General features: G+C 41.8%; 1 protein-coding gene across 1 annotated transcript in view; it reads right to left on the bottom strand.

Moving 5' to 3' along the window:
• RGS7BP (regulator of G protein signaling 7 binding protein) overlaps positions 1 to 15,704 on the bottom strand; it is a 567,198-nt gene that overhangs the window by 492,172 nt on the left and 59,322 nt on the right. Inside the window, exon 2 of the mRNA XM_069627344.1 lies at positions 14,557 to 14,723. Coding sequence (XP_069483445.1) covers positions 14,557 to 14,723 — 167 coding nt within the window. The remainder of the gene's footprint in view (positions 1 to 14,556; positions 14,724 to 15,704) is intronic.

Raw genomic sequence — 15,704 nt, 5'->3', positions numbered from 1 at the left:
AGTAAGATGGAGGTAAACAGAATGTAAAAAGAATTGTTATGTGAATGTCTATATTTGAAGGGTTGGATTTCAACCAAAACAAAGGTTTTTAAATATGTAAAAAAGAAGGACATTTTTCATCAATGTGTTATGTTGCTGACAACAAATGAAATAAAATATGATTTTGAAATAAAACATTTGCAGAGCATACAGCTTCTCCATTTACATGTTAAAAATATGATCAACTTAAGAAAGTTAAGGGGTGTGTGCTCCGGGAGTGTCTGCCTATTAGGCAAGCCAATGGAAAGACTTGAACAATCAAAAATTGTTAGGTCACAATGACATGGTGTGGGAATAATTCCAATTATAAAAGTAGAGAAAGACAGAGAATAACGAGAGCTCTGGAAAGGCTGAAGAGAAGGGTAACACCTGCTCAAATGGATGGGAACTGAGGTTGAATATTATCTGGAGGTGATTGGGCCATATCCACAAGGAAAACTGTACCTATGGCAGACCAGCTTCCCTACAGGGGAAAAAGAGATCAGAAGGGACCTGCTGACTGGGAATACCCTGTAAACTCTTGAAGGTCTCTGCTTCCTTTTTGCCATAAATAATGTATTAAACATGAGTGTGAAAATTCCCCAAAGTAATTGGAAATAAGTACAATTTCACCAATGGTCTTGTGCTTACATGAGAAGATACTAAATGAAATACACCCAAATCATCCATGGAGCTTGAAGGGCAATATTTGTTTTCCTTTCAAACAATCATAATCTTGGGTGTATACATAGGGCAGATAATTTAACATTTTGTGCATTTCTGTGAGTTCTAAACCGATAGCCCAGCTTACTAGAGCAAATATGTCAATTACATGCATAGCATATTTCAGACGAATCCCAACTGTTTGCTGAAACATACACAGAAAGGTATCCCCTCAATCAACCATACAGATGCAATCGGTGCATATTCTTACGGGTATACGGGAAACAACAGAGATCGTGGATGGGAATACCCTATTGACAGTCTTGAAACCAAGAATCCACAATGATGATGTAATTAGTGATACCACGACATAGCAGCGTTAGACATGAAGCACACTCGTACTCCTGCACTACCTGACACGAACACACATTCGCATACACAAAGAACTTGCTTACACAGTTCTATAGCTAGAGGATGGATACATATACAAACTGTCAAATCCTTTATTATTTTTCTCATTAGCCAAATGCAGTAACGCAGAAATGCAAGGCAACAAGAGATCTAGAGCAAACTTGCAGATGCTTAAGGCAATTAACCCTATGGGACTACGGGAGTATATATGGAGCCTGATAGGACCATGTGTGTCTAATTTACAGGTTACCTAGCATAACAAGAGCATGTAGAAATCATATTATAAGTCTAAGGAAACTTACAGAAGGCCTCAAGCCACAAAGCACAAAACAAGAAGAGCTGATTCAGGCTGCACGGAGAGCAAAGAAGGCTCACAGCCAAGGTCAGAGATACATGGTCACATTCCAAACATTAGATGACAAGGGACCAGCTGCAGAAAAAGGGAATAAATCCTCATAAATACAGGCTCAAGATCTTGACTATGTGGTCTATAAGCATGTGATGGAGCCGAGCCAGACAATGAGCATTCACCAGTCGTGGGAAAGCAGAGCCGATCCCAGCAAACCAGACAAGGGATGAAACAAGTGTTGAAATGTAAGAGCACACTCTCATAGGCAAAGGTGGTACACTAGCAGTTTCAATAAAGACACATAATCGTTTCACATTACCTTGAAGAGCCGCACAGAGAGCTGAGAACCAAATCGCGTCCCAGGCCTGGGGAGATCAGCTCTAGCCAATCACTACATAGAAAATCAGGGGTGGATGGCAAGGGGCAAGAACCAACTGTAATCCCACTACTCTGCAACAATGTAATAGATAGTCTCTTTGGAACGGGACAGGCCAGCCACCTGACATGTGAGGACCAGTAGAATAACCTCTATAGGGTACTTCCATAAGGGTTACAACTCTCAAAACCCAATCATTTGTGATGATAGGTTTTTCGGGGGAGGGCCCAGGTGATGACGTAATATCACTACAAAATTGGGGAACATGCATTGTTAAATTGAGAAGTACTGGAGAATCCTGATTGTCTTGTATGATCCCTGTTGGTTTTTTGTAATAAACCAGAGTTCTAACTTGCCACTGGCTGAGTCCTCTGTTTATTCTGGGGAAGGGTGTTGGGCCCTTGAGCGTCGGGCGGACCACAAGATGACCTCTGGCCTACCTGGGAATTACCCTAACAATTTTAATTTCCATACAAGCAGAAATCGACCCTCTGCAGATTTTCTCACATTAAAGTGTTGATAGAATTTCTTCGAGACACTCATCTTTTGCATCATGATGAACAGCGGTTGGAGCACACATTGCTCTAGAGGCAATGTTTCATGTCTAACGGTGGTTAAGAATTGAGGGATTGCTATCTTCTTGGGCAAGTGAATTCACTTTATGAAATGTGCTATGTGCAGGGATTTAGAAGGTGGGCACTTGATGGATATTACATTGTTGAACTGTGAATTGGTCATGTAATATCGCCATGTGCACCTAATGAGAAACAGAACACATTTCTAAATCAAATATTTGTATTATAGGCACCTTTAGTGATGAAGACATGGGCCTTTGCCCAAGTCCGGCAGTAACCCTTAAAAGTGGCAATAATACCGCTCTGCCAGATCATGAACCAGTGCAAATACCGCCCACAAGAAAATCAGCCTGCGCTATCACAGCCAGCACAGTTACAGCCAGCGTTCTTACAGCCTGCACAATTACAGCCGGAGCAATTACAGCCATGCTATCACAGCCGGCGCAATTACAGCCGGCACTATTATATCTGGTGCAATTACAGTCAGCCACATGAGGCGCAAACATAGCCGCATCACAAGTCCATGTCCGGTGCTAATAACGCCAAAAACATGGCGCAATAAGAGCAACCTAATTTCCCCAAAGGTAAAGGCACTCAGTGATATTAAGGTGTCAATGTTTGCTCTATCCAATAGTTTCTTGTGAAAAGTTGGTTTGAGTTTTAATTTTCTCATAAATCTAAAGAGATCAATTTGTGTGTTGATATAGTCGATTGACTTAGTCAGAGCAAAGGATAGTCCCTCATTTAGTACCTTAATCTCATGGTCATTGATGTTTGCCAGAATCAGCAATAGTTTTTAGTATTTGCAGGTAATTCAGGTATGAGGGTAGTAACATTTCCGGCAAGGCGGAAGCACGCACCAGCAGAACTGTAATATGCCGGTAATTCTGGTGGTTTGTTTGGCAGTAAAGGTACTACTGGCACACCAGAATTATTAGCAGTTTTCCAGGTAACTCACAACGAGGGCCTAGATTCCTACTTTTTTAGAGTGAGGTTCTTCAAATTTTGACAGACCAGGGCTCCACCTTTAAGTCAAAACATATAATGGACCTTGAGCCTCTTTCATAATGAAACCTTCTGCAACTCCATAAATGGACCCCAAATGCATAGCCAAGGGGAGAGTTTCAATCAAACCCTTAGAAGCCTGCTGCAGAAGCTAGTCAATAAGGACACAAGGAATTGGGATCATCTTCTACCCTGGGCCTTCTTTGCAGTAAGTAGTTTTGTGGCAGGCAGCTGTTAAGTTTACATTGTAACATAAGTGGGTTTCTGCCACACAATGTTCGTCATTTGCACTGCGGAGTGCAATTGTAAACGGAAAAAGGCAGCTTACAAGCATGTACGCCACCTTTTGCCCTTCAAATTTGCACTCCACAGTGCAAAGAGAGTAAATGCTGCCTGCATGCCAGGGAGCGTTTACTTTTCAGTGTGAGCACTGCTTACCGTGCTTGCAATTAAACGTGAACTGGGAACATTGCTTAGCATGGACACATGGTAAGCAGTGTTCCCAATTGGAATTAAACTTTCCCCGACATTGGACCATGTCAGGGAGGTTGTAAGCGTAGTTGTAAAATGGATCCCTATGAGGTCCGCCTGCTTTGAGATATGTTAAAACCCTGCAGAAATTGTAAAAGATTCCAGAAAAAAATCCGACTGGTAAGATACCTAGTTCACCAGCACATATAAAGGCGTCAAGAGAATTGTATGTACGATCAGCAAACCCACTTTGCTTAGTTTAAAGTGAATGACCAAGTACCTGTACTACACCCGACATCGGAGAACAAACTCTTGGCTAAGTGGCAAGGGCCATAAAAGAAGATTGAAGTCCATCGAGAAGTAAATTACCAAATATAACAAGATAATTGATGGATGGCTGCACAGATGTGTCACGTACATTGGCTCAAATTCTACAAAAGAATAGAAGACCAATCAGTTTTAGCCACAAAAATATACACCCAGTCTCGGGAATATCCCCCATACTGAAGATGAACTCTGGGGCTCCTTTCATCACTTCTGAGAAGTATTGGTGAACAGACCAGGAAGACATCTAGGGTTTTTGCACCACACTGAGATATCACTAGGAAAGGCAGTACATTTATGGCCTTATCACCCAGCAAAGGCACAATGCTACTCAGCCCATACAAAGCTCAGGAGATGCTGGAGTTAGGGTTAATGGAACCTTCTCAGGCAACAATTCATCTCCCATCATGTTAGTAGGAAAATGAATCCCTGCAATGATTGAAAAAATGGGGCCAGCCATATTAATCTCTACGTTGGATCGGACTAAGAGATATTGGCAAATTCCAGTGGCACCAGAGGATTGAGATAAGATGGCAGGCCTTTTCCACTTCACAGGCCTGCCATCTGGTCTTCACTGGGCCCCTGCTACCTTTCAATGCATCATGGACAATACTCTGTAACCCCATTTAGCCTATGCGTGTGCCTACTTCTATGACTTTGTCATCTTTAATCAGTCCTTAGCCGACAACATGGAACCCTTGTGTTTGGTCACCAAGAGTTCAATGAAAGCTGGAATTAAATCAAGCCCAGAGAAGTGGCATCTCGGCTTGATGACTGTCTAACACCTTGGCGTCAAAACAGGGGACCAGCAACTACAGTTGGACAAGTGGAAGCAGTTAGAAGAATCCCTTTGCCACAGCGAAACAATCATTGGCCAGGCCAGATTTTTTGGGTTAGTTGTAGGCATGGTATAGGCATTTGTCTGGCACTGCCGTAATGGTACTACATGCACATCAGATGGCAATAGCTGGGAAATGGTTGAAAACCTGGCCATATGGTGTCAGTGTCTGGCTATCTAATACCTATACAAAATCAAAAACTGTTTTCTTTGCTAATACCTTTTTGAAAAGGACCCCAGTTCAAGGAACATATGAGAGCACATGCATAGCACACTTGATTGCGCCATTTCATTACATCAAGAACACATTTACAGTGGCAATTAAGCCATTAACTCTCAGAAGACTGTTTATAAATAACAATGGCCCTATACAGCACATAGTTCGATGTTACTGCATGACAGAGCTAGCTCAAAGAGAACCCAGAAGGGTGTGTTTAGTGTTGTGGGGCTGTTAGTGCGTGGGAATGTCTCAGGGATTGGCATGGCCATTCCCTGTCAATGGGTGGGTAAATAGCCAAGGAAGACCTACCGGCTGTGTGTGTCTCTCCTTACATCCCATTGCTCTCCTATTGTTACTCCAATGCATTCGTTTTAGCTTATGGGTGGTGTTTGAAATGATAGGGTATTAACCAATGGATCCCCAACTTCTCTGCTCAGACCCAGTACAGACCCACTGAAGGGAGCTAGGAGAAACTGCATGTTATGAACTATTGAAGCAGAGGAGGATTTGGGGCAATTGAAAAAATCCCAGGTTCAGACCCTCCTCATCATTAAGCCTGATTTTTTAGACCTATTTGTTTAACAAATCGGTGGAACCATGCTCTTGCAGGTAGGGCATGGGTTAGAACATGCATGTTATACATCAGTAGAAGGTGTTACCCATGGGAAAGCAACTACGCCACCTTAAACCTCGAATTTCAAAATATTCAAAGGGCTGTTCACAAACTTAAATATTATCTCACCGGGCATAAATTAATACCTGCTGATGACCCTGCTCTTCTTGTTCGGTTAGTGAAGAATAAAGACACTATTAAACAGTTGTCAATTGGCACCACTTACCTTACCTGCAGAAAAGCTATCAATCAGAAAAAGTATAATGCCAATCTATATGACTTCTACAGTGCCTTTGCGGAATGGGGAACATTTTCTAAATGAAACCCCAATTTAAAAACCCATTAGCATTTTTAAATATTGTGTCACATTTGGTGGCACTATCAGCTTACAATTTGGAAGGTTAGTGCTCATAAATTTAAAGAATAGTGCTGAAGGAAGATGCAATGGGATAGAGGAGACACTGTATTATTTAGTCCAGTGTCCTTTTTGACACTTAAAAAAAATAAAACATGCCTGTATTTTATTAGAGCTGAGGTAGTGTTCAGTTTGAGAAACCCCACCCAATCACTTTGGATAGTTTATTCTGCAGCCCGTCTCACAGAACAGAAACCAGCTGGCTTCAGCCCAAACCAGCAGGGACATGTTGCCACATCAAGTGGCACTTTCACACCTCATATATGTGTGAGAAGGTGACTTCCTGTATTTGAACTGATCAGGCTCTTGGAGAATGTACAGGAGGTATGTTTAGGGATTAGTACATGCACTTACGGTCCAATCTTTCATAGGGAAGCAGGACATGGGTGGAGCAAAGGCAGAGAGGGAGCTCAGGGCCAGGTAGGGCCACTTCCACCATTTTGAAACTCCTAGCATGCTCAACATCTGCCACCCAGAAATTCCAGCTAAAGCAGGTATTCTGGGTACCACTGCAAAAAATAGATGCTGTTCATCATTTTTAAGAATACATCTCCTTTTGAGGGTGGCTCAAATCAACAACACACTTATTTTGGAATGACAATACATGCAATGTAGAAGAGTATCTTGCATAAGTCTAACAATAGTCCATATGGCAGCTTTCTACCCATGCAATATAGTATAAGCAAAACACATTTACTGCAGCAGACGATTTATCTTGAGCATAACACTATATATGACATCTTGTAGTGTAAACTGAAAGAAACGAACTATGTGCTTCATGCAAACTGATCAAAAATATACTTTATGTTGAACGTTTAGGAATCAAAGAGAATTCCATTAAACCCACAAATATCAAAACCAAGTAGACTGAGAATGCTGAAGATGAATTAAAAGACAGGGTTTGCAATGATCTCATTTCATTGAAAGCATTCCAACGGGTTGCAGAATGGGAACACACCGACTTTCCTATAACTAAGAAGCAACAATGTCAATAAAATATAGAGGGCTTGCAAGAAACACAACTAAACTTATCAAACCATACAATATTCACTGTCATACCATTTACAAGACAATTGTCAGACATTGACATAAAAAGCAATACTGAAAACAATACATTATGGATTAACAAAATAAAATGTAAAGTGAGCACTTTGAATCAAAAATAATCTAGGCACACGCTTATTACATCTAAAAACACAAGAAGTACTACATGGTCTGAGGATTTCAAAATTGCATTCAAAGCAAGACTTAAAAACACGCTATTAATATTCTGCATACATATTATCCATTGTATCTGAGCACATTTGTAAAAACGTGAAATCCCTCTATGACCTGGGGTTTGAGGTATGTGTTTGCTGTGAGATACTGATAGAATATGATCTCATGCCTTTGCTTGTACCTGCCTCAGAATCTTACCTTATATTTGTTAATTCTGCCATATTGAACTTGATGCCATCATTGCAGACCTATTGTGTTGACATGAGTGAACATGTCATTATGCGAATGAGCTGTAATAAATCACAAACTAAAACCCCAGATTATTTGAGAGAGTCTCCCCAGGTCTACCCTGAATATTGACCGTTTCAATGGGGCACTTAGGATGAGGGAGTTGTATGGTGAGGAGTTACTACCATCTTGTAATTGGGACTTAGGTCAGTTGGTGAAGGTATTTTGGCTGGAGGGGGCTAGTTGACTGATTACTCGATCAGAGGTGATAAGCCTGAGGCCCCTTATTATGCAGTTATAGTTGCCAAACAGAGAGAAGTCAGTACTGCTTTACAGCGGAAAAAGCAGGACATTGTTAGTGGATTTGAGATTTTGAAAACACAAACAAATAATATAAAAAATGAGTACAAAGCCTGGCTGAGGGCACATAAAGCCAGCTGTTTGTCAGCCAGATGGCAATTTATCAATAGCTGGATTAAAACGGATGCCACAAAGTTCTGGTTTATACTTAGAAGTTATTGTGCTGGACTTGAGGCGAGAGAAGTGAGCTCTGTGTCTGTAGCTGAATGGGATAGATTTATTGAGGACCGATTTTGGTCTTCTAAGGTCTCTACCATTCCTCAGATTGTCAGATCGATGACCAACTCTCTAGTTGTCTTACATATGGCTTTGTCAGATTTTGAGAAATTGATTATGAAATCTAAACCTTCCTGAGTAGTTGGTCCTGATGGCCTCTGTAATACCATCTTTGGCGTGGTTCAATCTTGATTCTGGTGTTTAAGCAAGGGTAAAGCCAGGATCCTGGTTGTTATCATCTTCTAGCTATGCGGGATAGCAGCTCTAAACTTTTTCCTAGTCTATTATTGCAACTGTTGCCCTCCTGTGTTGAGGCTAATTCTCTTTTGCGCCAACATCAGTCTGGTTTTAGAAAGGGGTCCAATACCTCCCATTACATTTGGATACTCCAGACCCTTGTTTCAGATGCCTGTCGCGGTTCAGGGGCTCTGCTGTGTGTCTGTTTTGTAGATTACAGCGCAGCCTTTGATAGTGTGAATCGCCTCAATGGGAGAAGCTGGAGGCTTGGGGTATTAATAATTAATTATTGTATTTTATAAAACTTGTATATGGGGATAGAAAAGTGCGAGTAAGCCTCTCCCTGGCAGGTGCACTATCAGGACATTTTCCCACAAACGTGGGCCTTAAGCGGGGATGCGCTTTGGCACCCGTACTCTATAACCTATATGTGTCTGATTTAGACATGGCTCTAAAAGCTGCAACTAACTTTCCTACTTCATATCGCAAATTTAAAACTGTATGCCTAATGTGTGCTGATGATACAGTAATTATGGATAGGATGGCAATCTGACTGCAGCAGTCCTTGATCGCATTGCAACATTATTCCAAAATAAACGGCCTGACAATAAATATCAAAAAGACCAAAATGAGGACCTGCGGTAGGAAGGCCTATAGAAATGATTCCTTTACGTGGGTGTTGAACTGGGAAAGTCTCAAACAAGTACCAGTCTAAAAGTATCTCGGAATGCTTATACAGGCAACATCCTCATGTATCCTTTTGGAGGAAAGTGTTGTGACCAGGTCTTGGTGTAAATGGTTGGTGATAAGAAAGGTTATTTCTCAAAATGGCGGTAAGTCCATTTAGGCAATGTGTATTGTGTATAGGGTGTCCATTACACCGACAAGGCAGTTTCTTTGGCTACCAAAACTGGAAGCAAAAATACACAGCTCGTTGTTGAATTTTTCTAATGCAGTGCCTGTGGAGGCTCTGAGACTTGAGTTAGGGCTTCAATCACTTATGCGACTATGTAAAATGGCTGCTTCTAAATTGTATCTGGACATGAGATACAACTGGAAAGCAACTGACTCTCTCTTATATAGCACACAGGCACATAGTGATCGCCTAACCAGTGATATATGTTTTAGAGACTTAGCATCCCTGGCGGAAAGTCATTGGGCCTCATTACAACTCTGGCGGTAGCCGTGCCCTTATAAAGGGCACAGCTGCCGCCAGAGTTGCATTTTTTCCGGCACCTGCAAATGGGCAAGAACCGGGTCATGCCGAGCTTGGCGGACCCGGTAATTGCCCATTTGCGGGTGCCAGAATCAAGGGCCTCCCCATCCCCATTCTGCCCCATAGGGCTGAATGGGGATGGGGAGGTCGGATGCACCGGCACATACAGAGTTGTGCTGGTGCATCTGACGTGCTCTGATCGCGGGTGCCGTTACATCCGCCAGGAAAAACCTGGCAGGTGAAACGCCACCCGCGAGCAGAGCACGTAGTATGGTGGTCCGGGAACTACAGTACCGGCATGCTTACCGGTACTGTAGTTCCCAGACCGCCATGCTTGTAATGAGGTCCATTGTCAGGATATTGATATTTTCTAACCAGGGGCTCAGGATGTCCCTTTATTTTCGTTGAATTTGGTTCGTAAGTATCGATTGTTGGATCGGATTTCTTCACTGGGTAGGTTGTCGAAGATGTGCAAATATGCCATTTATACACATCACGGGCTATTTGGGGACTCACCGAGGAGGTACCTGGTTGCGCTCCTACTTCCGGCCCTGATACGCTTTATTCTGCAGGTGCGATTTGATTTGCTCCCAGTTTTTTCAAATACAGGAGCTTGAAGGGAAACCCGGCGAGAGGAGCGCAAATGTCGCTTGTGTGGTATTGAAATTGAAATAGCCCGTCATGTGCTGATCAATTGTCCGGCTCACTCCGAACTTTATGAAAGGGGATATGCAAAATTTGGCAATTATGGTGCCGAACAGTTTTGGAGCACCCTGTTTTGTGCAGAATCCTACGTGATTCCTGCTGTGGCATTTCATGTTTGGTTAAAGATAAATATGGCATACACAATTTTTAAGTGATATGATTGATTTGATTTTAGCAAGAAAACTTCTGTTTTAGGAAATTATCTTTCTTATTTTAGAAAGAAAGAACTGTTTTTATATATTGTTATACTGTATTTTATATTCTTATTCCTGTTTTGTGTTGTATTTTAAAGGTAGTGTGAAAGGATGCTAAATGCACCGTAAATACACTAAATAAAAAATTATAATAATTGTGCATGCAAAATGTACAAAATAAATATATAATCACCTGTAGAATTAGCTAATTAAAATGGCAAATTGTATGCATGTTAAAACATATGTATGTTAGATGTACAATGCCCCTACTCAAAGAACACATTGTGAATCATTTACAGACATTAACAGTAATTGATATGCATTACTTCCAAGTAACCCACTAGGATAACAATAACATTAATTACCAATCAAGAACAACCTTTACAATAAACAAATCCTGCAGTTGAGGTAACGGCACGCTGCATTTGAGACAATGTGAAGCACTTTGAATATGCCGTCTCAGAGCTATTGTTTTTACTTTGAATACTGATCATGCACTTCATGCTTTCTTAAACATGTAACTTTTAATCATATATGCATGATCTGTATTTGCAGTTCACTTTTTGGAGAACGCAGACCGAATGTGGGCTTTAATTTTCCAATACTTACTAACAAAACTATATTTGTTGGAACTTACTTAAACAAAAACATATGGATGTTTGAGTACTAAATATAAACACCTTCCAGACCAATTTACAAAATATTGTTATGGATTATTTACTTTTTGGGAGACAAGTACTTTTAATAATGTCATCACCACTATCTTTGGTAAAAATAATATTGGTGACCAGATAATGTGCCTATATTTAATATTTCACCCATGTTAATTCTTCTAAGTAGCCCATATATGCACGTCTTCTGTGGCATATGTTCACATAGAACAATAGTTACCCTCTCACAGTCTATTTTTTCCAACATACAAGACACAGGCAAGACTCTCTGGTTAATACAGCCATTTTATATTGGCACCATATGGAACACTGTAGGCTACCAGCCCCTTAATCTATCCTTTATTATCTTTATTGACTAAACTTGGACCTATTTCCTTGTCTTTCCAAAACTACTTCTTCACACCAAATGTTTCCTTTCAGATATTTGCCAAAGAACTAAATACAACCACTTAGAGCATTAAAGGTAGTCTTTTGGCGCTATATTAAAGCTCACATGAATATACATATTCCATATCCCTAGTTTCTTATTGGGTTAATTGGCTATCTTTCTTCTCATCATCTCACACCAAAAAGTAAACAAATTATTCTATATTACAGACAATCCTGTTGAAGCACATGGCAGCATGAAACATGACAACTCTGTTCTCATTGTACACACTTGATTTGTCACACATAAAAACACTTCATATAACAGAAAATTGCATGCATTCTTATTTATACAGATGCATCTGAATAAACCTGAAAAGTTTCACAAATTCTCTTTACCTCAATTCATAAACCTGGGTCACAAAGAAATAATTTACTAACCTCTGACTTAGCCACATCAAAAATGTCTGAATGCTGTCCCAAATGTCCTTTAAAATGGCAACAGGCTTCAAAGGGGAAGTGGAATAGGACAAAGCAAAATTGATGACAGATGTAGGATTCAGAGAGGACACATGTGCTCAAAATCAGTTTAAAAGATAAACCTTGGCAATCACAATCCAGTTATGTGAATCCATGAATCAATTGAAGAATGAAGTCTAAGTCATGCGCGTGTGTTACACAGACTTCTCAGCAATGCTCGCCATGAACATAAGAATGCAGATACTGATATTGAAATGCTAAAAAAAACGTACATGGTTGAGACCATTCTTGCCCCCCAAAACCTTTGCTCAGTCACTCACTGGAGCAGAAGTGCAAGTCATATACGTTTACTGTACCCAAATATACAATACGTCTTTCAATCAGAAGCAAATTGCGTAATTGGCCAATCCCATTTCATTCATACTAAACAAACTTTGAAATAATGAACCATCTGAGCCATAGTGCACTCCAATGAGAAAGATTGCAAGCATGAAAAATGCTATTGTACTTGTGTAAACAGATAAGTTTAACTCTCCCATCTCTGAAAACGCCACTCCCTCCATATTGCTGACGTTTGGCAATGGAACCCACTCCCCGGTACTTTGCAACAAAACTCTGAGCTACTATGTTATCACAGACTTCCACCAATATGTCTCCTTGGCATCTATATGAACTTAGGATGCTAGAGTAAGGCAGAGGCAGTGGTAAGAATATTTCCGATTTGGGCAGACACAAGGAAATAAATGAATCCATGAGGAAAAGACGATAAACGATAGAGAACCAACGCAAGGCAACAGTGCATTAGGGTGGGAGAGTGGGACAGCAATGGCAGCCATGCTGCCGCAGTTGATAGGGGAATGAGGTTATTTCATAAGAAGTGGAAGAAGTGTTCCTTGAAGCGGTGGGGATTCAAACTGCTTTCTGAATTGTTTCAGTGTTGGGCTGGCCTGATTTGAAGGGGGTCATGTTCCGTATACTTCATTGATATTGGTTCACACTAAGAGACTAGTCGCCACCTTCATCACCTGGTTAAATAATGTACCTATCTATTTTGATGCTACTTGTGAAGGTGGTTATCAAACATGTCTACAAAACTTGTCACTATTTAATTTTCATATTGAGAGATGGTGAAAGATAGCATGAACTTTTACTGTAATTAACCAGTTTTTGAAATGTATTCCATTACTAGTGCCGTTCACCTGAAACCATCCAGCTGGAGAGATGGTACCCATATAACCAGTACTGTACTGTATTGAAAAATGTGTTATTATGTTATTAAGACACCCATATCTTACACTGCATACATAACGTAAGTGCCAACACACACAATCCCAAAATGGGCAAACCATAAATATATTGCTGTCTCAAAAACAGCATTGGCCACACACATGACTTCACACACTTTTCTCATACAAAAAAAAGGGCGGCGGCAAGATCTTTCAGATTATGTGTAATAGTATATCTTTTGGTGCCAGAGCCATTGAACTGTAAGCATGACTACCAGATGGATAATTGAATTCTGGGTTGAGAGATTTTTAGCATTTTGTTCTGCACTTTCATTGGTCATAAAGTAGTTCACAAATGATGAGGACTGTAACCTAAGAAACAGTCGACCTTATTACAAGGTCAGCGGTAACCCACCAGTGCGGCCAGCGGGTTGCAGCTGACCCGTAACACTGGATCCACTGCCTGACTTCCTGGTGCCACAGGGACATTATAAGTCCTGGTGGAGCTCCATGGTTGCTAATGGTGCCGGTGCTTCCATGGCCACTCTGCCTGCCGTGGCCGCTGCGTCCGGCAGGGTCAGACAAGTCGAGCGCAGCGGCCCCGGCAGGCTGACTCGTAGTGTGGTGGTCCAGAAACAAGGGTGCCGGTAAGCTTACCAGCACGCTTGTTGCCTGACCGCCACACTTGTAATGCGGCCTAGTGTGTGACTTTTGTCTCACCCGTGTGTACATTTTATTGGCTAAAGGATGGGCCTACTAGTTTAATGTAATTTGATCTAATGACAGCTTAGTTTAGCATCAATGTCCAAGCAAACCACGAGGCCACAAAGAAACCTACACAACCCCAAAGTAACTCCAGTATTTATGCAGTTTCTGAATCATAATCAATTTTAATTTCCAATATTTATTCTTAACAAGATGAAACATGCAAGTCATGGCAAGGTTCTGCAAAGGAACAGAATATAAATCTTGATGATGACATCATAAACTCAATCCCTAGAAATGGTGCATGGAGTGCAAGTTCTATGTGATGGTAACTATGGCACTTTAATGCCCCTGGACATGAAGGGATGATCAGTAAATGACAAAGTTGAGTAGCATGAGTAACACAGAGATCGAGGTGGGGATGTTTAAAAAGCACATTCGACAGGCAATTCCTACCCAGATATGGCAGCTAGCTTCTGGTGGGCCTGCAGGGCCATCTCGCAGCCTCTGGTGCGGGTCTTATGCATCTCAGCCCGTAGGGAGGGACAGCTCACCGAAACATCGCCAATGGAGATAACCAACTCGCGGTACAGGGCCACCTGGGTGTTGAATTCCTGGACAAGCTGAAAAACACACAGCCCCATTATTGCAAACACCAATCCTGGCCTTGCATAGATTGCTCTGAGTAATGTCAATCTTGAATTGCAAAAAAGTGGGGTAACTCAGAAATTTTCAGGCAGCAGCGAGCAGAATAGTCTGTGATTTGATTTCAATTTGGCTTACCTGCAAAGGGGGAAACAGAGAGACAGATAGAAAAGCAGCATTTCAGAGAATATTCAACCACTCGGATTAGAAACAGGAAATTCTCAAAAGAAAAAACTAAGCTTGGTGTTGTAAATTAAAGGACATTATTAATGACAAGCAAAAGGCATACAAATGCATACAATACTTAATGGGGGTCATTATGACCCTAGCAGTGGCCGTGCTGGTAAATACAATCACGGCTGCTGCCAGAGTCATGAATTTTCCGGTGCCCGGGAATGGGCAATTACCGAGCATTACAGCCCCAGCAGACACAGTAATTGCCCATTCCCGGGCACCGGAAAATATTACTCCTCATTCCCATTTGAGTCCCATTGGACTCAATGGGAATGGGGAGGCCGGATGCACCGGCACCATACATCCGGCGAGGTCTGCGTGCGGGTGCCTTTCCACCTGCCAGGTCAGACCTGGTGGGCTGAAAGGCACCCGCTCGCAGAACTTGTAGTTTGCCAGTCCGGGAACAACGGTACCAGCAAGCTTATCAGTACCGTTGTTTCCCGGACCGGCAAACTGATAATGAGGCATAATGGGGGTCACTATGACCCTGGCGGTAGCCATGCCGGTAAATACTGGCACGGCTGCTGCCGAATTCATGAGTTTGCCGACGCCCGGGAATGGGACCCGGTAATTGCCCATTCCCGGGCGCTGGAAAATATTAAAATATTACTCCCCATTCCCATTTGAGTCCCATTGGACTCAATGAGAATGGGGAGGCCGAATGCACAGGCACCATAAATGGTGCCTGTGCATTCGGCGAGGTCTGTGCGCGGGTGCCGTTCCGC

This window comes from Ambystoma mexicanum, chromosome 6p, assembly GCF_040938575.1.
Source record: "Ambystoma mexicanum isolate Mex_15411 chromosome 6p, UKY_AmexF1_1, whole genome shotgun sequence".
NCBI lineage: Eukaryota > Metazoa > Chordata > Amphibia > Caudata > Ambystomatidae > Ambystoma > Ambystoma mexicanum.
This window is presented reverse-complemented; position numbering and strand designations above follow the sequence as displayed.